At 42.3% G+C, this 23,196-nt stretch overlaps 1 protein-coding gene across 1 annotated transcript in view; it reads right to left on the bottom strand.

Annotated features, from left to right (window-relative positions):
- ERCC4 (ERCC excision repair 4, endonuclease catalytic subunit) overlaps positions 1-13,172 on the bottom strand; it is a 33,693-nt gene extending 20,521 nt beyond the window's left edge. Inside the window, exons 1-5 of the mRNA XM_055340483.1 lie at positions 12,950-13,172; positions 9,692-9,872; positions 4,864-5,059; positions 3,484-3,691; positions 624-804 (exon numbers count right to left, since the gene is read on the bottom strand). Coding sequence (XP_055196458.1) covers positions 624-804; positions 3,484-3,691; positions 4,864-5,059; positions 9,692-9,872; positions 12,950-13,156 — 973 coding nt within the window. The 5' untranslated portion in view covers positions 13,157-13,172. The remainder of the gene's footprint in view (positions 1-623; positions 805-3,483; positions 3,692-4,863; positions 5,060-9,691; positions 9,873-12,949) is intronic.
- Positions 13,173-23,196: the final 10,024 nt, after the last annotated feature.

Raw genomic sequence — 23,196 nt, 5'->3', positions numbered from 1 at the left:
TCAACGCATTCTTCATTGCTATGCATTTGTAGTTTATCACTTATGAATGTTCCTGATGAAGAGGTAAAAATTATTAATTGTATTAAATCTTGGTCTCCGGGACTCAGGGACTACACTTTGAAAATCGATGGGCTAGCCAAACAGTGACAGAGGCTACACTAGCAGGGGCAGATGTGGTTGGTAGAAAAACAAGACGGTGGCCAGCTGTGGACATGTGTTTCCCTACAAATCTCCTCAGTCTTCAGCACTCTGGCTGATGAAACCTTAAAATCCTTCCTGCTTCTTTGGAGAAAACGAATTTGAAGTTCTTAACAACTAAAACTTCCAGAACACAACCTATTTCTAAGTTGGGGACTGCCTGTAATATACAGAGTCTTTTCTAGAAATAAAATCGCCCGGAATGGATATGAATATTTATTATTATACAGAACAGAAGTTAAGTAGGCGGAAACATTAGCTATCAATAAAACCTACATCTTTGTGCTATGAACATAAAAACGTAGTTTGAAATCTTAGTATATCATGTAGTTGAATATAGCACTTCCTACATCTGATTCCCCAACGAAATCCAACACTTTATTCAAATCAGCTCCCATAATAATATTAGTATTTTTATCTCCCACCTGAATTCTGACCAAAAGCCTTCTCTGTTGCTCTCAGGGATTCCAGAAGATTAAGGAATGTGATACAATCATACTGAGAGAGATATTGCAGCAAAGTTCGTAATATCTTCAAGTCCTGAACCAAGGACTTAGTCTTAGCTCCAAGCTGGTGCCACAAAGGATCCAGATAATGGCGGATTGTCTAAAACAAGAATAAAATTTAGTACTGCTAAAAACACATTCAATATAGCTATTATTAGTATAAATTATACTTTCAATGAACATTATCCTATCCCTGTATACCTAAAAATGGTTAGGGTGGTAAATTTTATATTATGTATACTTTACCACTCATACAAAAAAAAAAACTCCAAGCTTCATCTCCCAAGGAAGTAGACAGAAAATTTCAGTTCATAAGATTTTTTTTAAGATTTTATTTACTTATTTGACAGACAGAGAGAGCATAAGCAGAGGGCGTGGCAGGCAGAGGGAGAGGGAGAAGCAGGCTCCTCTCGGTATAGGGAGCCAGATGTGGGGCTTGATCCCAGGACCCCAGGATCATGACCTGAACTGATTTTCAAATATATATTTAAAATAAATATTTCAAATGCATTTTCAAATACAAAGCAGTGTTTTATCCCTAGAATCTCGATCCCTAAATCTCGATTTACATTATTAGGAGAAAAGGACTGATAAACATCAGATAACCAATTATTTATTTTTATGAAGAGTCAAAGCATGTAGCTTAGACATACTCAATTTCTGCCAAGTTTGGCTGTGACCCCATTCTAGATAGATAAAAATGTGGGATCCAGTTGGGCATGGAACAGAGCACATATATGAGGGAAACTACATGGTATCAAATTAAGTAACAATGTACCCTAATATGGTGGTGTAAAAGATTTGCTTAGGTCTTCGTTTTTTTTTTTTTTTTTTTTTTAAATGTGATTCATGGTGGGGAAAACACTTGTTAAATTAACATGGGACTAAATTTGACTTTTTTTTTTAAGACCCTAAAAAGCAGGGGCGCCTGGGTGGCTCAGTCAAACATCTGACTCTTGGTTTTGGCCAGGTCATGATCTCAGGGTCGTGAGGTCAAGCCCCACATCGGGGTCTGCACTAACTGTGGAGTCTGCTGGAGATTCTCTCCCTCTCTCTTTCCTACTGCTCCTTCCCCTGCTCTCTCTGTAAAGTGAAATTAATAAAATCTTTTTTAAAAAAGTTGCCTAAAGCACAGAATAGCTTTTTGCATATACTATGTAGGTATCAACATACCCACAGCTATATATTTACGTATTTGCATACATACATACACCCACACACATGTCCTTTACAAACTGATTTTGTAAGTGGAAAGGATGATACTTATAGCATGATATGGAAGCAGTATCACCATGTAGCATCTTATCTAACAAATTTAATATTCATCAGGAGTAATATTTGTATGACTGTATAATTTATTGTCCAAACTAGGACTCTTGTAAAAATGAAATTATATTATTAATAATTACTCCAGGACAACAGGTAGATGGTGTAACTGCCCTAGACAAACTGGAACACAGAAGTGCAAACCTGTTTGGCAAAATCATCTATAAAAGTTAAATTTTCTTTCTTTTTTTTTTTTTTAAAGTTAAATTTTCTAACAAGTTGCAAGTTAACATCTGCATTTACATTTGGTTGCTAAAAGAATATCCAAGATAATACTTTGACTTTTCATTAGTCAGGAAATGATAACCAGAAACTTAGCACAAAACACATTAGGCTATATTTTGTTTTTTTTTTCCTAAGGACATATGCATTCTACTAAAAGACTGTGTAGGCTTGTTTTTGGTGGTTTTTCTTTTTGGCTTGATCATGCTCTATACTTTAAGAACAAGGGAACAAAACATATGAAATTAGTTTTATATATCATTATTTCACAGTAAAATGACTTTTTGGAAGAATCGGAGAAATGAGGCGTTACATTTTTCCTTTTTAATAATCACTATGCATTATTTCCAGCGACAGATTGGTTCAGAGTTTCAAAGACAGGAATTTGTTCCACTAAAATATGTAAAAATAAAAAAAAGCTATCTGGAATTTTTTAAAGTCAGCTTTTTCTGGATTTACAATTCAATCTTTGATATTTCTGCATCTGTATTAATGTTCATCTATGATAAAAAAATCAGAGGGGCGCCTGGGTGGCTCAGTCGGTTAAGCCTCTGACTCTTGATTTCAGCTCAGGTCATGATCTCAGGGTCATGAGATCGAGCCCTGCATTGGGCTCCAGGCTTAGCATGGAGTCTGCTTGAGATTCTCTCTCTCTCCCTCTCTTTTTGCTCCTCCCCCTCCTCATGCATGCTTTCTCTCTCCAAAAAAAAAAAAAATCAGTTAGAATAAAAGTTCTTTGAACTAAAGTCTTAGTCTTACCATTTTCTCAATTCAAAATGTAATTTTAAGACAGCAAAGTTCACATTCCTCAGTAATGAAAACTCATCCCAATTATTTTTATTCTAAACAAAAGATCGCAAATCATGAAGCATTCTTTTTTTAAAACTTAAATTCATGAAGCATTCTTATGTAAGACTCTCCTACCTATAGATATCCAAATACTGTCATTTCAGAGCAAAAAGGTTATTTATCCTTTTCTTAATTATATTTAAAATATTAAGATAATAACTGCATAACTGCAAAAATCAGAGTTGTGCTTACATGTCCGTCCATGTATTTTACTACAAATTATTATGTTCCAGGAAACCAAAGAAGCTACCCTGAAACCAGCTCCAAATTAATTATAAAATAACAGCAAATTCCTATTAAGAACACTGCAATTACAAAAATAACTTGGATTCTTCAAAATTATAAGATCACAAACTGTGCTTAAAAGGAAAAGAAACAGTACCTTGTCAAAGGGTTTTCCAATAGCATTTTCTAAAGACAAATCTTCCACTTCAAGGGACGGGTTATGGCATTTGAGCTCCTTCAGACATGCATTTAAAATGTCTAGGATGGCAGTCTGTATAGCAAGCATGGCAGGTGTCATAGAAACGTGAATCTCTACAACTTCAGGTTTGTGCTGTTCTAAAAACGAGTTTACAGCTACGTGGAACCTGCAGAGACAAACAGTTTTCAAAGATTTTCTTGAGTTTTAAGAGCTGTGTATTTCTGATCTTGTTTTAATACTCTCACAGTTTTTTTTTGTTTGTTTGTTTTTTGGTAAAATGCAATTAAGACATAAACAAAATAGAAAGCAAATTTGACAATGATAAAAGAAGACTTTTATCCTCAAGGAATGGACATTATTATTCAAATTAGGCAGGGGTCAGCAAAACTATGGTCTGGGCCGAACCCAGTTTTAGAACGAGTCTTATTGGAACACAGCCACACCCACTGTTTATGGACTGTCTATGGCTGCTTTCCTGCTCTAACAGCAGAGATGAATCATTGTGATGGAGTGCAGGGCCTGCAAAGCCCCAAATATTTACTATCTGGTCCTCCACAGAAATAAGTGTCCCAATCCCTTTAATAAGGTATAATCAGGAGAGGAAAAAGACTATGGCAATTCTTTGTAAATGCCATATAATATAATCAAAATACATATTAGCGTAAGTGCAAGATGTTTGAACACTGAAACCTTACAGTTTTTCCTACACATATATATAAATTCCTCAAAATCTTGGTGCTTTATTCCCCAATGGGCAATTTTCTTTTTTTTTTTAATTTTTATTTTATTTTATTTTTTTATTTATGATAGTCACAGAGAGAGAGAGAGAGAGAGAGAGAGACAGAGACAGAGATACAGGCAGAGGGAGAAGCAGGCTCCATGCACTGGGAGCCCGATATGGGATTCGATCCCGGGTCTCCAGGATTGCGCCCTGGGCCAAAGGCAGGCGCCAAACCGCTGCACCACCCAGGGATCCCCCCCAATGGGCAATTTTCAAAGTGAAGTGGGAGTCTTAGAGCCAATAAATCTGTAATTCACCTAAAGCTGTTGTCTATGTGAGTCTCTAGATTCTCTGGGGATCTCACTAAACGTACAAGAAGGAATAAAGTGGCTGCCCTTGGATGGATTTGATGCGCTACCAGAAAAATAACTATCAAATAGCTCTCTACTTATAAAAGAATCACGGATGCGGTGACCATCTATTTCTATTTGACGTGCTTGTTAGGAGCCCGGCTGTCATGTATGGAGTGCAATTACAGTAATTTTACATCATGTTAAAGTGCACATTTAAGTTATAGCAGATTCTCTCCCAGAAATGTGTTGCAATGTGCTATTTACCTTGGCCACAGATAGAGCTTCCCTACGAAAAGATTCCTCATCACTCTTTCCACGTGACAAAAACCGGTATCAAAGGCGACAGCATTGTCTGTGAAAGCTTTAATAAAACCACGCTTGTTTTTCTGGCGAAACAGACGCAAGATGAACGCTTCTTGACAAGACTCGATTATCCGGTGAGCTCTATACACCAAGATGCCTGGGAGGAAATTATAATTTAGATTGGAGAAGAGTCATGGAACGTCATGCACATCTTCATTCACTTAGTCACCACATGTCTCCTGAGTACCTCCTTGGGCACGGGCAAGCACTGATCTCTGCTGGGGGTACAGCAGTGAACCCACAGATGTAAATCCCTGTCCCCATGGTCCTTCCGATACACAGTATAAACACGAAGACTATTTAGCTGGTTGTAGAGTGATAATTACTAGGGAGAAAGTGAATCAGAGGAGGAGAGGGAGTGTGTGGGAGGGGTGGTGATTGGTGACTGTCGATAGGGTGGCCTCATTGAGGCCCCGTCTGAGCCAAGGGTAGGTGGAAACGAAGAGGTGAGCCTTGTCGCCATGTATGCCAAGAGAGTTCCGGGCTGAAGAGACAAAAGAACAAAGGCCCTGGGGTGGGGTGTGTCTGGCACAGTGGAAGAATTTCTGAAAGCGAAATGGTTCCCTGACTCTCCTTTTATATGTGAACCACATGTGGACTACATAAAATAGCAATTCAGAAGTCTGGGCAACATCTGCATCACCGACTAGAACAATTCAAGTTTTGGAATCAGTATATGCAATTGAAAGATAAATTAGTCCATTAAAATAAAAACCCTTAATGAATGTATTTACTACATCTGTGTTCTGGGGTGGTATGATTGATGCCTTGAGATCACAAAAACAGACAACTGTTACATATTTCCTTATGTATAAAATGTATTGGAGTACTGGAGCAGATGATCTCTGGTATGTATATGTAACATATACACATGATATTATACATATTTATGCCGTTTTCATGCAGTGTGACTACTGATAGATTAGGAACATATATTACATAAGAGCGCACAGATATCATTTTTGAATCAAAAACTCAATTATTCTACGATGATTCTCAGTTTTTTAGACCTACATCAAGCCAATTACCTTATATATAAGTTTGTCATAAATGTGCTTATGTGTTTTTATATCAGTTCACATCAGTCCTAGAGCCTGGGAAATGGCATTAGAAGTGATTAGTGACTCCTTCCTCTACTAGTTCAGTAAGCTCGATTCAGATTCTATTGTTTTGGTGTTGAAATTTCGGATGGAGGCAGATGGAGCTACAATTTATTCTAGCTAAGCAAATTGTTTTTCAGATACGGTAAAAATTAATAGTGTTATTTAGGAATCTGTAGACAAAGATTTTCAATAACCACAACATGTTTGTAGACAAAGATTTTCAATCACCACAGTACATACATACATTAGTTTATGTAGGTAAACTAATTTACCACTGAGCAAAGACTGGACCTAGTCATTGGACTTTTCCAAGTACTTTCCTACGCTACACTTGCTGACCTAGACTGAAGTATCATATAAGGTTAAAGTAATAAAAGTGGACTTTTAGAAAAAAGATGAACCTCAATTTAAGAAAATGTGCTCCAAGAGACTGTCATTCTTTTGGAACCCAGGAAGAGGAAGAAGAGGAGAATGACCATTCCATCTCAGGCACCAGGGTTAGGTACTTAAGCGGACTGTTATTCATTTAATCCTCATGAGAATTCTATGAGGTAGGTATTATTATGAGATCAGGAGAGGGAAACAAGTTGATCAAGGTCATCCGACAAGTAGTGGGAGACTAAAGGTTCCAAACCAGGCGATGGTGGTGATGGTGGTGGTGGGGATGGGGGTGTGCTGAGGACAAAACCTGGTTTTTCCTAAGTGATACCATCTGAGGACCCCCCTTCCTACACACCCAGCCACCATTTTAAAAGCCAGCAACAAGAAAACACAAGCAGAGGCACCTGGGTGGCTCAACTGGTTAAGCGTCTGCCTTTGGCTTGAGTCATATACTCAGCGATCAATTGATCAATCGAGGATGGAACCTCTGATTTGTGCTCCCCGCTGAGCAGGGAGTCTGCTTCTCTCTCTGCCCCTCCCCCTGCTCACACTCCCTTTCCCTCTCTCAAATAAATAAAATCTTAAAAAAAAAAAAGATGAAAACACAGTTAGGCTGTATTTCTGGTAGTCTCATAAAAGCCTACTTATATTTCATTTTTACACTCCCATAACAGTTTGTGTCTCATACTCTACTGAGTCACTACTTCTTTCCATCTGGCTCCTCCACTAAACCGCTCAAAGATAAGGACATCACGACAACAAGCAGTGACCAGCGAACGTTCACCATGTGCCAAGCGAGGCGCGAGGAATTTTACATACATGACCTCATCCCACCCTCATGCTAATCCCAGGAGGAAGGCACTGTTGCCGGCTTCCATTTACAGAGGAGTAAACTGAGTCATACAGAAATTAAGCAACTTGCCCAGGATCACACCTTTGGCAAAGGTGGAGGTGGGTTCAAAGCCAGGAGCAGCCTAACCCAGGAGGTCACCCACCACACCATCTCATTCATTTTCCAATCATCAGCACCCACCCCATTCCTGCCAAACAAGGAACCCTCAGTAAATTAATGTTTGTTGAATGAATATAAGACTGAATCACAGCATTGGGCACACAAATCTAACATGTAACTTTTTTTTTTTTTTTAAGTTTGCTGTGGAAAGTGTGTTCTGAGTTCTATTTGGAGGTGTCAGGAGCTATTTCAGCAACACAAGCCTCCTGTCTCGTCTTTTGAAAGTAGTCAGGATAGCAATTTATGCACTTCTGTCACTGATACTTCTCTGGCCGCTGAGGAGTTGTGGTTGGCAGGGATCTTTGTGTGGGGTGTGGTGGTGAATTTACTGGGCAGTGACAGGGGACAGGTTAGGGCTGGGGGCATTTAGAAGCTTCTGGAGGGTCAGATGCTTCAAGGACTGCTGTTTGGTCTGTGAGAACCGTGGTGAAAGCATCATCACAAGTCTCTGGGGTGGATCCCTCCCGAGTGCAGAATCTGAAGGGATTTACTCCTGGCATTCATCTGCATTCCTTTCAGCCAAGGGGCAGCAGCAGCTCCAGCCTCATATTTGGTTGGGACTTGATCAGAAATAGATGCAAAATTTTGTGCTTTTAATTAGGAGCTACCTAGAAACTATAATCTGGATGTTTCTTTTGATGCATTATTGCTCTCTGCTTAATTGGGTTGAATGGTGAGTAAAAGAGCAATACTGACATCTAGTGGTAGTTTCAGTACATTTCCCCCCATTTTATCCACTTAAAAAGTAAAGAAACCCAAGACTGAGCTGAGAAGAAAGCAGCAAACAGTAAAAGACTTTACGATGTATCAGAATTTCTGGAGATGAAAAGCCTTTTTTTTTTTTTTTTTTTGCTATTCTTTACTGTTTAGTATATCTCAGGCACTATACTGAGCAATTTATTTTCAGTCGATCCTTACGATAACTCTGGGAAGCACCATTTTCTCAATTTAAGAAATGGAAAAAAGGTGGCTGGGTGGCTCAGTCGGTCAAGCCTCTGCCCTTGGCTCAGGTCATGACCCCAGACTCCTGGGATGGAGCCTTACAACAGGCTCCCAGTTCAGTAGGGAGTCTGCTCCTCCCTCTCCTTCTGCCTCTCTTCCCAGCTCATGCTCTCTGTCTCTGTCTCAAATGAATAAATAAATTTTTAAAAACCTTAAAAAAAAAAGTAACGGGAAAAAAAAAAAGGAAACTTGAGGCTTATAGAAATTAAAAGTCACTTGCTTGTACGTGGTGGCTTCACCCTTCAAGGCCAAGTGAGTCTGACCTCACCTCCTGGGGGCCCTGGCTGAGAACAATTAATCATGAATGCTATAAAACCATAACAACACTTTCTTCAATCACAATGCTTTATGCCACATAAAGCATTCATTCATACATTTGCTCATGAAATATTTTTTGAGGGTCCTCTAGGTTCAGGGCCATGGTGGGAAGTATTGATTATGCATATCACAGTCTCTGTGCCCTCCAGAAGTTCACTAAAGGCCACGGTATATTCATGCATCGTTTTATCCAACGAACACATGTACCAGTTACTTAGCCCGCAATGAACAAGTTGTTCCTTGTACTTATGAAGCTTGTTATCTCATGAGTGGGACAGACAAATAAACAGGCAAAGAGAACGTGGTGTTCTTTAGTGCTGTGACTGGGGAGAAGCAAAAGGTAATCTGAGGGCAGAGGGGTAGGGCCCTCGGGTTAGCTTTGGAGAAAATCAGAAAAAGTTTTCAAAAGGACAAATAACAATGAAAAATAACTCCTTTTCTATTATCAATTTAGCTAAAAGTAAACCATACGTCTCAAAATAATTAAGCAACTACTTGGTTTCATTTCAAATCATGGTGGCAGGGGGAAACTTTTTTTTTGGGGAAACTCTTTAAAGAGAAAACCATATCTTTTAGGAAACATACAAAGAATATTTGTAAACACTTCAAATTGGATTAGGTTTTAAAAACAAATGCCAGACAATTGCCAAGTATTTACCAGATACGAGCTTATGAGACAAGGACAAATCATTCTTACTTTACTTCCTCATTTAGTCACTTATTTCAGGGCACAAATACTTTTAAAGCATCCAAAATGTGTCTGCTATGGTGCTAACACCTGGAAGCACAATGTTGAGCAGAAACATCCAGTGCTGCTCACAAGGAGGTTCTAGGTTAGTTTAGCAGAGGGCACAGACACACGCAAAAAAGTGCCAATTTACATACAAATAGTAATAAGTTTGCAAATTCTTACCCGTAATTAGATCTGACGGTATTCTATCAGTCAAGAAGTCGACCACAAGTATGCGACTTGTTGCAAATATCACACCTCCTTGTGTGTAGACCTCATAGCGACTGTTACTCGTGATTTCATTTGTTACCCGGCGAGGGAGGTGCTCAACTCCTTCAATCTTCAGCTGGTTGATAAAATACTCCTAAATCAAATCAAATTTTATTAGTAGGTTGTTTAATACAGGGCAGTTTTTTTTAAAAAAAAAACATTTTATTTATCTATTCATGAGAGACACACAGAGAGAGGCAGAGACACAGGCAAAGGGAGAAGCAGGCTCCATGCAGGGAGCCCGATGTGGGACTCGATCCCAGGTCTCCAGGGTCACGCCCTGGGCTGAAGGCGGCGCTAAACCGCTGGGCCACCCGGGCTGCAATATAGGGCAGTTTTTATTAGGTTGCAGGTCTTTGTATTTAAAATGAGAGCCAATAGGGATGGCTGGGTGGCTCAGATCGTGATCCCGGGATCCTGGGATAGAGCCCCATGTCAGGCTCCCTGCTCAGAGCGGAGTCTGCTTCTCCCTCTCCCCCCTCCTTCTCATGCTCTCTCTCTCAAATGAATAAAATCTTAAAAAGAATGATAAAATGTGAGCCAATACACGTAAGGAATATACAAACTCAGTTATTAATTTATGTTGATCAACCAACCATATATACTTAACCAGGATTTTATTTTTGTTTTGTTTTTGGGTTTGCACTAAGGAATCATTGCACCTGAGGTTTCCTTTTTTTTTTTTTTAAGGTTTTATTTATTTATTCTTGAGACACACACACACACACACACACACACACACAGAGGCAGAGACACAGGCAGAGGGAGAAGCAGGCTCCCTGGGGGGAACCTGAAGTGGGACTCGATCCCAGGACCCTAGCATCACCCTCTGAGCCAAAGGCAGATGCTCAATCCCCGAGCCACCCAGGCATGCTGCACCTGAGTTGTTATTAGCATTTAAACAACAACAAGCCCTCAGTTAAAAAAAGAAAAAAAAAAAAAGAAAAAAAAAAAAGCCTGCTAGCAACAGAATACTTCCCCCCAAAGCCAGGTGTGCAGGTAAGCTAACTGTGTGAGATCACAAGCAATCCTTTTCCCAGGCAGCGTTTCAGGCTGTTAGTTCGGTCCCAGTCCAACCCAGAGGGGATTTCATGTCCATGGTGCCTTGGCCCTTTGTATCTTCAGTGCAACACTCCCTCTCCTGGGAGCCCTGTGCTGTGCTAGGCTCTAGGACAGGTACTGGGATATCTGGACAAACCAGACAGCGCCTCTGCCTCAAGAAGCCTGTGGTCGTTCTTCTCGGGGGACATCGTCCTCCCGGCCACCTGCTCTACCCAGGGGCTCATCAGACTCGTCAGACCAGCCTGTGCCACCTCACAATACCAAGCCCCGCCTTCGCACAGGTGTATCCCCCTCTGTCTCCGGGGTCCTCCATTCCTTAACCGCAGGTATGCTTCCCCAATATCCTCAGCTTCCAGCTCCCTTCCCTTCAAACCCAATACCCCTCTCCTCCCAGCTCGGGTGAACCCCCTCAGTGCCTCCCCTTCCCTACAGGGCTCTCCCCAGCCTCAGCATCTCTTTTCACATCCTGTCATTACCCTAGGGGAGTCCTCCATCCTCATCCCTGTTCCCTTCTAGAGATCTCACTCCTTTGACCCCATGATATCCAGTTTGGGGACTCCCTCATCGTTCCTACCCCCATCCTTCTCTAGACAACCCTGTCTTCTTCAGGGATGGCCAATCCTTCCCTCAGCCCCCGTTCTCCTTAAATGACCCCTACTCCTCAGTGTCCTTGCACCTGTGGCAGAGACTTGCAACAGCTTTACCAACCCCCATTCAAAGCCCTCTCATCCCTGTTGGGGTCCTCTATCCTCCTTGGGGCCCTTCCTACCCTCTGTGTCCTTGAGCTTGTGCCACGGACCTGCATCTGACCCCCATTCAAAGCCCTTCCACCTGCTGTAAGGAACCTGCATTCTCCCTGGGACCACTCCTATTCTCTGCGTCCTTGCGCCCCTGTCAGGGACCTGCATCGGCCTCAGGGCCCCTCCCACCATGCCCTGTGTCAGAAGCCTTCATCTACTCCGGGTCCCCTCTCATCCTGCTCAGTGTCCCTGCACCCATGTCAGGAACCTACACCCACCCTGGGACGACTCCTACCCTCTGCAGGGGTCTCTATCCGCCTGGGGACCATTCCTGCCCTCTGCATCCTTGCACCCTTGTCACCGACCTACACCCACCTTGGGACCACTCCCGCCCTCTGCATGTTTGCACCCTTGTCACCGACCTACACCCACCTTGGGACCACTCCCGCCCTCTGCATCCTTGCACCGGTGTCAGGGGCCTTTATCCGCCTGGGAACCATTTCTGCCCTCTGCATCCTTGCACCTTGTCACCGACCTACACCCACCTTGGGACCACTCCTACCCGCCGTATCTTTGCACCTTGTCACCAACCTACACCCACCTTGGGACCACTCCCGCCCTCTGCATGTTTGCACCCTTGTCACCGACCTACACCCACCTTGGGACCACTCCCACCCTCTGCATCCTTGCACCTTGTCACCGACCTACACCCACCTTGGGACCACTCCTACCCGCCGTATCTTTGCACCTTGTCACCAACCTACACCCACCTTGGGACCACTCCCGCCCTCTGCATGTTTGCACCCTTGTCACCGACCTACACCCACCTTGGGACCACTCCCACCCTCTGCATCCTTGCACCTTGTCACCGACCTACACCCACCTTGGGACCACTCCTACCCGCCGTATCTTTGCACCTTGTCACCAACCTACACCCACCTTGGGACCACTCCCGCCCTCTGCATGTTTGCACCCTTGTCACCGACCTACACCCACCTTGGGACCACTCCCACCCTCTGCATCCTTGCACCCGGGTCACCGACCTACACTCACCTTGGGACCACTCCCACCCTCTGCATCCTTGCACCCGGGTCACCGACCTACACCCACCTTGGGACCACTCCCACCCTCTGCATCCTTGCACCCGGGTCACCGACCTGCGTCCGCCTGGGGACTCCTCCCACCCTCCCGAGTCCTCGCGCCCCTGTGAGGGACCTGCATCTGCCTCAGAGGCCGCCCCCGACCCCGTTCAACGCCCTCCCCCGGCGCTCGGGGCTGTCGTCGCCCTCGGAGGCGCCAGGGCCTCCGCGTCGGTTCAGGAGCCGCCAACGCTCTCGGGGACCCCTCACCCCCGCGCGGGCGGCCGCACCTCCTCGGCCGGCTGAGTGTTGAGCACCAGCACCAGGCACGCCGGGTGGCAGTGCAGCCGGAGGAAGTGGTAGAGCAGCCGGTCCGCGCCCAGCCCGCGGGCGCACACTACCAGCCCGTCCGCGTCCAGTAGTTCCAGCACCAGCTGCCGCTCATACTCCAGCAGCGGCGCCATAGCAGTCGGCCGAGCCGGGAGGCCCGGCTCCATGGGCGCCCTTCCGGGGCCGCGGCCGAGCTCGGCCGAACAGAGCCGAGTCCGGGACGGGCGTGGACCGAATTGAGCCGAAGAGAGCCGAGCCCGAGACGAGCGTAGCCCGAATTGAGCCGAAGAGGGCCGAGCCCGAGACGAGCGTGAGCTGAGCCCCGCCGAGGAGAGCCGAGCTTCGCCGAGGAGAGCCGAGCCGGGAGCGAGCGTGGGCCGAGCTCTGCCGAGGAGAGCCGAGCCCTAGACGAGCGTCGGTCGAAGGAAGCCGAAGGGAACCGAGCCCCCCCGAGTTCTGAGAGCCCGCCGAGTTCAGCCGAAGAGGAACTGAAGCCGGGAGATGCTCTGGCCGAAGTTAGCCGAAGAGGAACCGAGTGGAGCCGAAGAGTCCTGGAGTCCCGAGGAGGTGCTAGCGCTCCTGACAGATGTCATCTCCAGGCCTCAGGCTAGCCCCGAGCCTTTAGTGAATCTCCCTTGCCTTGTCCCTTCTATCTGAGTTGGGCTGCCTGGATATACGACTAGCACCCAAGCAACCCAAAAGCAAGAAGAAGAGAACTAAACCCGGGGAGCTTAGTCCCCTGACCTTGGCAATGAAAATGCTAATAATCGTCAGCCTTCCAGGTGCGCTCAGAATTAATAGCACCTATTTCCTACGGTGAAGGTTTTTTTTTCCTTTCCTACGGTGAAGTTTGATTCTTACTTTTGCAATTGGCCTCTGTCTCCTTATTAACATTTTTTTTTTGGAATAATCAGAAGAGTTCACTACTTTGAGGCTTTTGTTTCTCTCGGAAGGTCTTGATTACAATAAGCAATTTTTAAAAAGTCGCAGCTAGGTGTCCCCGCAGCCGTCCTTTCTTCCACTAGAGGGACACCTTAGGTAGTCTTTGTTCTATAGGAGGATCGCCTGATAATCCAACCAGAGGAACTGTTCTATGTGGAAATCCCTTTACCCTCCAGCCTTCCTTGTTAGAAAATGAAAATCACTGGCTATTCCGTGACCCAGAAATAGCCACTGCAACATCATAAAATATACACGTTCAATGTTTTATACGTACACTCTCACCACACACTTCTTTTATTGATTTGAGGCAATAGATAAGGCAGGATTTGAAGTTTGACACTAGCATTTAACAAGCCTCCGAACATAGTATTTAGTATTTTACAAAATCCTTTTACATGGCTGATGAGATTTCTGAAATGAGGATGTACCACACTTATTAATCTAATCCCTTATTAGTGGACATTTATGTCTCTATGTCCCTCCCTCCATTATAAATAATATTTCACTGAACATTTTTTGTACATAAATTCAACTATGCCCCTAAGATACACTTAGAATGGATAATTAGTGGGATAAAGAGAACAAACATAAGGCATTTCATTACATTCATAGTGCTACATTGCCCTCTAGAAAGCCCGTTCAAATTTACATTCATGTCAGCAGTTTGCAAGAGGATCTGTTTCTCTATTTCGTTACTGCTTAACCAGGATTTTACTTACATTTTGTTGAGATTAAAACAGCATGTAATAATTCCTGAATGCTGGTTGAATGGAAAGGTTTGCCTGCAATAATCTGCATGCAGCATTTCCTATGAAATGAGTATTAATCTCTCCAGTTCTGAGAGTGGGAGAATGGAGCCTCAGGGAGGTTATATAATTTGGGCAAGACCACTGGGCTAGTTAGTATATTGCTTAGGTTCAGATCGGGACGTAGTAAGCAGGAACACAACACATCTTTAGGGTGTGTGTGTGTGTTGAAGTGACAATACTGAAGTTGAAACCTGATTCCCAAGCTGTGGTAGGTAGAATAATGGCTCCCCCAAAACGTCCATATCCTAACCCTGGGACCTGTGAATATGTCAAATGTAGTGGCAACCAGGACTTTGCAGATGTGATTTCAAGATGGGGAGATTATCTTGGGTTAATCAGGTGGTCCCAGTGCAAATTACAAGGGTCTATATAAAGGAAAGAGGGAGATAGGAGGGTCAGAGTCAGAGAAAGAGATGTGGCAATGGAAGCAGAGGTTGGAATGATCTTGAAGGGACCAAGTGCCAAGGAATGCAAACTTTCAAAGCCAGAAAAGGCAAGGAAGTGAATTCTACGCTAAATGCTTCAGAAGGAACATGCAGCCCTTCCAACCCACTTTGGGCTTCTGACCTCCAGAACTGGATGATAATGAACGTGTGTCATTTTAAGCCACTAAATTCATGGTAACTAGTTATAGCAGCAATAGGAAACATAGACAATCATTCACTATTTCTACTACACTGAGCTTATAAGATGTTCCCAGAAGACCAAAACCAAACAGAGGAAAACATAAATGGGAGTATATAGGGAAGCAATAATTTTGGAGGGTGATTGGTCAACCTATATGTAAAATTTAGATATCTGTAAGGATACATATACACATGAAGAGGTATTCACTCAATAAACATTTATTGGGCACCTGCTGTGTGTCAGGCAGTGTACTAAATGCTGGGGATTCCTTGGTGAACAAAGGAGGCAAAATCTTTGCCACCATAGAACTTATATTCTAGTGGATGCTTGTGTATGAAGATGTTTATTTGTCAAACCATTTTGTGAACTATCATTATTTCTCAGAATTTCACCTAAATGTCCAATAGTAGGAGACTAATGAAAGTCTCTTCATGCATCTCTGATAAGTGGGGTATAGTACAGATATTAAAAAGCTGTATGTGGCAAGCTACCCAATACATGTGATTATTTACAAAGAAAAAAAAAGCTGTTGCAAAACATTGATGGAGAGCATGGTCCCCTTTGTCTAAAAAATTAGCAAACAAACAATATTTTCCCATGACTGCATAGGAGAGCTCTGGAATTAAATTTCTTAACAAAAGCAATTGCTTCTGGGGAGCTGAAAAGAGTGATTGGCATCAGAGTAAGTAAGACCTTTACATTTTATTTTATTCCCCTCTCTTCTGTTGGTCTCTCTTACCATGAACTTTTATATTGCTTTTATAATAAAACCAATTCCAATTCCCAGGTGCTATATAAATACTTCATCAGCACTAAAAATTATTATCTTGTGACTTCTAGATTTACTATGCGTGTGGTGGGCAACACTTAATGCCAAATTTGGTATCTGGGGAAGCGGACTTATAAATTTTCACAGATTCTGTCTCAATCTCTTAGTTTTTCCCTGGGCAAAGGTTATCAACTTAAGGTGATGGGATTCTTTGTCTCCATCCTCTTTTCCTGTGCCTCTGCCACAATAATTCTGCAAACCCTTCCTTATTTTTTAGACTACTCTGATCACCAAAGCCGCCTCCCTTCCAAGTCACTCTGTAAGTTTCAGGTTTTTTTTTTTTTTTTTTTTTTTTTTTTTTTTTTTGCCTATGAGGATACAGGGCAGGTGGTTGGCCTTTGGCCTTTGGCATTGGGCTAAGAATGAGATTAGGCATCATTTCCCTCTCTGACCTGGGATGGAACCAAGCAACCTTGGTTAAACTTAGCTTGACTGGCCCTGCAATTTCTCTTAGCAACCCCAGCCTTTCATGTACCTAAGTGGAATGCCTGCTAAGTTCAGAAGGTGGATAAAGAGCGAATGCTTCCCAGCATTAACTCCTATCCTAGGGCCAGAATAACCCTTGAGTCTCTTAGAGTTTGCTTGTGTTGGTTTAAGAGTTCAGGCTCTAAGTCAGAAAGACCTGGTCTAGAAACTGAGCTTAGGTACCTACTAGCTGTGTGACCTCATGCAAGTTACTCAACCTCTCTGTGCCTAAGTTACCTCATCTTTAAAATGAGACTAAGAGGGGCACTTAGGTGGCGTAGTCAGTTGAGGATCAGAAACTTGGTTTCGGCTGGGTCATGATCTTGGGGTTGGGAGATGGAGTCCCACTTGGGCCCCACACTTAGGATGGAGTCTGTTTGGGATTCTCTTTCTCCCTCCCCCTGCTCCACACCACTGGTGTGAGCTCTCTCTCTTTCTTGCAAATAAATAAGTCTTTAAAAAATGGGGATCATACTAGGACCTACTTCATGTGATTGTTAGAGTCATTGAGATGAAGAATATAGCAGGACATGATGATTCAACCAATTTTCATTCAGAAACTTCATGACAACTGTTATAAAACAATCCAACCCATTCTAGGACCTGAAACACACGTTGCCATAAGAATTAAAACCAAACATTCCGGGGATCCCTGGGTGGCTCAGCGGTTTAGCACCTGCCTTTGGCCCAGGGTGCGATCCTGGAGTCCCGCGATCGAGTCCTGTGTCAGGCTCCCGGCATGGAGCCTGCTTCTCCCTCCTCTCTCTCTCTCTCTCTCTCTCTCTCTCTCTCTCATAAATAAATAAATCTTAAAACAACAACAACAACAACAACAACAAAAACCACAAACATTCCCTCTTAATGCCAAGGAGCATTTGATGCTCAGATCACCCCTGTCCTCTGATTCCTCTGATAAGGAGAAAGTAGCCCATGGTTGTGTCTGGTTTTAAAATGCTTTAAAGATTATTATGAAAGGAAAAGAGAATACTAGAAGTTTTATGTGGAGGAATAAAGAGGGTGCAGATCAAGAACTTGAATAAGATGAGGGTGTTGGGAATGAAGAGCAAGCAGGAAGTTTCTAGGTGGGGCTCGAAGTCCTGGGTCCGGCTGTCTGGGAAGGTGTCCAGTCCACGGTCTGGGTGGGCAGACCTGAGAGAAGGGGCCCTCAGAGGCCACATGTCACAGTCTTGCTTGGCCAAGAGCCTCCCATCCAAAGCCTGCGACTCCTTTCCCCCAAGTCTGTACACTAAGGGTGGGGTTTGCAACTCATGGCCCAGGCAAGTTCACACACGAAATTAAGCATAATGCATAGAACTGCAATACATCTGCCATATTAAAATCTCATGGGGAAGGCAATTAGTAAAAATTAGGGGAAATAATGTCTTAAAAGGTTATGAACAAAATAATTGAGAAACAGTGATCTACAGTGTGCTTTTAAGATCATGCGGGTTAGGACAGCTGCTCGGCTAGAAACCAGTGGTCAAGTGACCTAACCATGGTAACAATATCCAAGGCATATCTATTGTAGCCTTGCAGTGTGCAGACACTATGGCTAGACTTTTATATGCATGTGCAAAGCACATCGCTAACCACTGTCCTGGCTCTAGCTTGCTCTATTCAGCTCTCTTCTCCCACTATATGGGGTGGGTGTTCCTTCTACCACTGTGATCCTCCTCAGAGATCAAGGTGTCCTGGGGCATTAAGAGGTGTCCACTAAGATAATAAGGTAGCTATTATTTTCTTTATTTTACAAGTGAGGAGAATAAGACATAGAGAGGGTAGGTAGCTTGTCCAAGGTCCCTGACTAAGTTGCAGTAAGGAGCAGTCTACCTGACTTCTAAACCTGAGGATGAGCACTGGGTGTTATTCTGTATGTTGCCAAATTGAACACCAATAAAAAATAAATTTATTATTAAAAAATAAATAAACCTGTGGATACCCCTCCCCCAATTGCCTCCTTAGATGCCTGCCCTTGGCAGGCCGTGAATACCATCCTGAATCATTTAGACTTGAACATGTGGCTCATATGGTCCCCATCCTTTCCATGCATATGCATCCCTTTGACAAAAACTCACAATACTCTTGGCTCAATCCCTCTCGATGACAGTAAGAGTTTTGTGTCTGTTGGTTGCAACAATACTTTAAAAAAGCTACTATGAATTCAGCAACAGTTTCAAATAGATTTGTGGTTTATTAATGCAGACAGCATCTAGAAGCATTTGAAAATTTTTAGTATATGACCTTGAGAGGTCTGTTATGATTCTGTCTTCAGGCAAGGGATGGTACACATAGGATGGGGGAAGCCGTTGCAATACTTGCCGAGTTTTGCTGGGGACCTGAGGTCCATGGGAGACCCACTGGTGTGAGTCACTTACAATAATTCTCTGAAAATGAAGTCACCTGCGTACTAATACTATATCGTAAGTCCGCTGAGGGAAGACTTGTATTTGGTTAACTAATTATTATTCATTGAGGCAGAGGGAATTTAATCATTAAACTAATCTCTTTTCTTGGAAATAAGGACTTTTGATGACTCTGTAATTAAAATAAAAATATTTTTACTGTTTGACAAACCATTCATCATTAACGGGAAAGGGGGAAAAGAAGTAAAAATGAATCAGAACATGAAAACCAATTACCTAGCCCTCTTTGCAAGGACATCTGAAAATGATAGTGATTCTTATGGATTAGGCAATTAACCTTTTGTACGGATTTACGAGGAGCCCCGAGGAGGCTCTCCTGTGGGGAGGAAAATACTTAAGTCAGGCAAGCTTTGTGAAGTGTGTTTTTCCTTATTTTTAGAGACATTCCTTTTACCGTACTGCATCTGCCCTCTTAGAATGTATTCTGACAAGGGAGAGAGGACTAGCTACATAATTTGTGTGGCCCAGGGCAAATGAAAATTCAGGGCATCTTGTTAAAAAAGTGTTGGGAATTTCAAGATGGTGACAGCAGAGCATGCAGCCAAGCCTGGGGCCCTTCTGAGCATGGGGTCCTGGTGACAACGCAATCCCAGATCATGGCCCTGCAAGGAGCTTTGACCTTGTGAATGACAATGTTCTAAGAGCTGTCCATCCATAGGGTGCTGGGTGGCTCAGTTGGCTAAGTATCTGCCTTTGGCTCAGGTCATGATTCCAAGGTTCTGGAATTGAGCCCCAATTTGGGCTCCAAATCTTAAAAAAAAAAAAAAAGAGTTGTTTGTTTAGGCACTGCTGACACTATTGTAATCCATATTCCTGATTCGGAGTTAGCGTTTGTTGTATGGGAGGGAAAGTAGGGGTGGTGATGAGCGGGCATTTCCCTGGCATCTTGTGACAAGGGGACTTACACATGGACTTTTGGTGTTTTCTTCAAATATGGTTTCACTTAGTCTCGTAGAAGCACAGACAGGGGAAGAAACAGAGCTGGAAGACAATAAATTTGGGTCTGATTATTGGACCACACTGTTTGTAGTGACCTATGACAATCTTAAAAAGAAATAAACCATGTTGTTTTTCCAGTAGGACCTTGTCATTGGGGTGCAGCATGTATACAGAACTAAATCTGCAAATTATTAGTAATAGCTAGTTATCATCCCAACCATCCATGCAAGAATATTATGATCACAAAAAAATTCTAGGGGTGCCTGGGTGACTCAGTGGTTGAGCATCTGCCTTCGGCTCAGGTCTTGATCCCGGGGTCCCGAGATTGAGTCCCACATGAGGCTACCCGCAGGGAGCCTGCTTCTCTCGTTGCCTGTGTTTCTGCCTCTCTCTCTTCTCTCTGTGTCTCTCATGAATAAATACATAAATAAATAATCTTTTAAAAATTCTAATATTTTGTTGCAATCCATCCCCCCAAACCCTGTGGTTTCTCATTAATCAAAAGCAATTGATTCTGTTAAGTGAAAAAAGCAAAGTATGGAATGATGTGTAAGATATTTTTATCAATATATATTTATGCTTGAATATACATAAAGGAAATCTGGCAGGATATATAAGAAGCTAAGATTGTTGGTTTTCTGTTGGAGGAAATTAGACAGATGGGAATAAGGAGGAGAGGGAGATGTTGTTCATTGTTTATCTTCTCTTTGTTATTTTGAACCTTTTTCAAAAATGTATTAAAAGTTATGTAAAATTAACATAAATAAAAATTGAATTTAATAAAAAGTAAGACATCAAATATTATATATTGTGCTGCATTTGGGGGATAAATTAAATAATTCAGTAAATAAACAAAATTAAATTATAGCCTATTAAAAGTTTTTTTCATAGGCTGGTCTTTTTCTGACCTCAGAGATGCTTAATTTGGAGTTTACTTTTTATATTTTCCTAAGAAATGCCATGAGGTGAAGGTGCTTTCTCAGTTTAAAAAAAAAACAGTTTCAGGAAATTCAAAGTTGGTTCATTTCAAAAGTGGAATTTATTATTATTTAATGTAGATCTAATCATTGCCCAGTTTTACTTGCACAGGGAGATAGACTATACAGCATTGACATTTAGAGTGAGGAATTATATTTAGAAGTCAAGACAAGTGCTTCGGATGACAGAAGGAGGAAATAGTTTGATAGTTTACATATCATTTCAGGGGGAGAAATGAGGTTGTAAAATAGGTTATTCATGGGAATTACTCTTTAAGACAAATAAATCACAAGGTTGGTTCTTTACTCAATCTTGAAAAAAGAAAGTAAATGGCATGCTTTCTTTTTTCCCCCTTCAATGCCACTTCAGATAAATCCTTGATTTTTTTTGAACTATAAGTTTTATAAAAAAATATGAAGGTCACTCAGTGTAGTGGATGCTGTGATGTGCCACCCAGATCCCTGCTGCCCAAACACTCCATTCAAAATGGAAACATTAATTCCCCCATCTGCTGGAAATGTTGAGGGCCAATAGTTTTCATTCTAACCTCTAAGACTTGCTCTCAGCTGAAAAGCCCTACTTCTTCTTTCTGGGGGGTAGCCAGGGGTAATTGGAATGGACGTATTTGGTGGTTGACAGAGCCCCACATTGGTTTCTTGGCTATCTGTGCATGAGTGGGGCTGGTAGACTAATTGGCTTCATGGAGGGATCTCCATGATTCACATTCTCTAGATATTTCCTCTCGATTATGTTTGTTTCTTGGGAGAAGAAGCCACCAGTGTTCTATCCGCAGACACAAAGTCTGGTTTCCAGAGCTCTGGGACTTAGCTGGTAGGTTGCTGCAGAAGAAAGTCTAATACTGGTCATGTCTTGCCACTGGCTCTAGTGGAACGGTTCATTTCCACTTAAATATGCTCCTGCTGGTCTGGGGGTAGTTTCCATATATATCACTTCTCCTTTTTAGGGGCTCATTTCAAATCTGGAATGGATGTTGGATTTTATCAAATATTTTTCAGCATCTATTGATAAAATCATGATTTTTTTCCTTTGATGTATTGAAGAAATATTTTGAATTCTAGATTTCCTAGTATCTATCCATTCTTGATTTCTACAGGTATTTTAGTTAATTAGCTAACAGCGCTTTTTGGAAGTCCATGGCAGTGCATCTATGGGATGTAACCACGATAGCCAAAAGAAGCTCCATTCTAAGGAGTTTCAGGCCAACAGCACTGGCGAAAGCATGGGCTTGGAACCAGAGAGCCATGTCTTGGAGCTCTCCTTCTGTATCTTACCAACTTCATAGCTGTAGGCAAGTTTCTTGAGCCTCAGACCCTTCACTTGTAAAATGGGAGTACAGAAATGAGAGGTAAATCATGGGAATGTTTTGAAGATTAACTGCATTAACCTGACACATAGTCAGAACTCAGCAAATATTAGGGGAAGGATATTTCTGAATGAAGCAGATGCCTACAAGAGCAGAGCAATTTGGTAACCATAGATGTCAAAACACAGTGTGTACGTAATTTTTTGTATTTTTTTTATTGGAGTTTGATTTGCCAACATATAGTATAACATCCAGTGCTCATCCCGTCAAGTGCCCCCCTCACGTAGGTAATTTTTTTAAGGGTAAGCTGCAGCTTTGAAGAAATATATTTCATATCAAATTGTCAGCTCTCTGAGAAAACAATATTTCTCTCTCAAACTTTTTATTCACCACACATTTTATTTCAAACACCAGTTACATATTAAATTATATTATTAAAATTAAATAAAGAAAATGTATTTGCATGAAACCTTTTCTCATTTCTTTCCCCAGCAAAATTACTACAGTCCCAAAGAAAGAAGATTGTAATGAAATAAATGGAAATTGAATATTAACTTTTTGAGTGAATTTATCCTGAGTTAGCAATAAATCCAAGGGAAGGAACTGAAGAATAAGTGTATAGATTCAACTCAGTTAAAATATAGATGCATCCTAGATTTTATGCATGTGCATGCATAGTATTGATCTATGTATAATACATATCAGTGAGATTGTGCTTTGTCAATATGTAGCAGCTAGAGTATGTGTGAATATAACTGCAAAAATTTAATCTTGATTTGTGTGCATGTAACAATTAGTATGCTTTGTTATATTTGTTCTAATTGACTTGCATAAATACAGATTTCCACCTTGATGGAATTGGTAATAGACC

This window comes from Nyctereutes procyonoides, unplaced genomic scaffold (assembly GCF_905146905.1).
Source record: "Nyctereutes procyonoides isolate TBG_1078 unplaced genomic scaffold, NYPRO_anot_genome, whole genome shotgun sequence".
In the NCBI taxonomy this organism is placed as follows: Eukaryota; Metazoa; Chordata; class Mammalia; order Carnivora; family Canidae; genus Nyctereutes; species Nyctereutes procyonoides.
The sequence above is the reverse complement of the archived record's forward strand: the minus strand, read 5'-3'. Positions and strand labels throughout refer to the sequence as shown.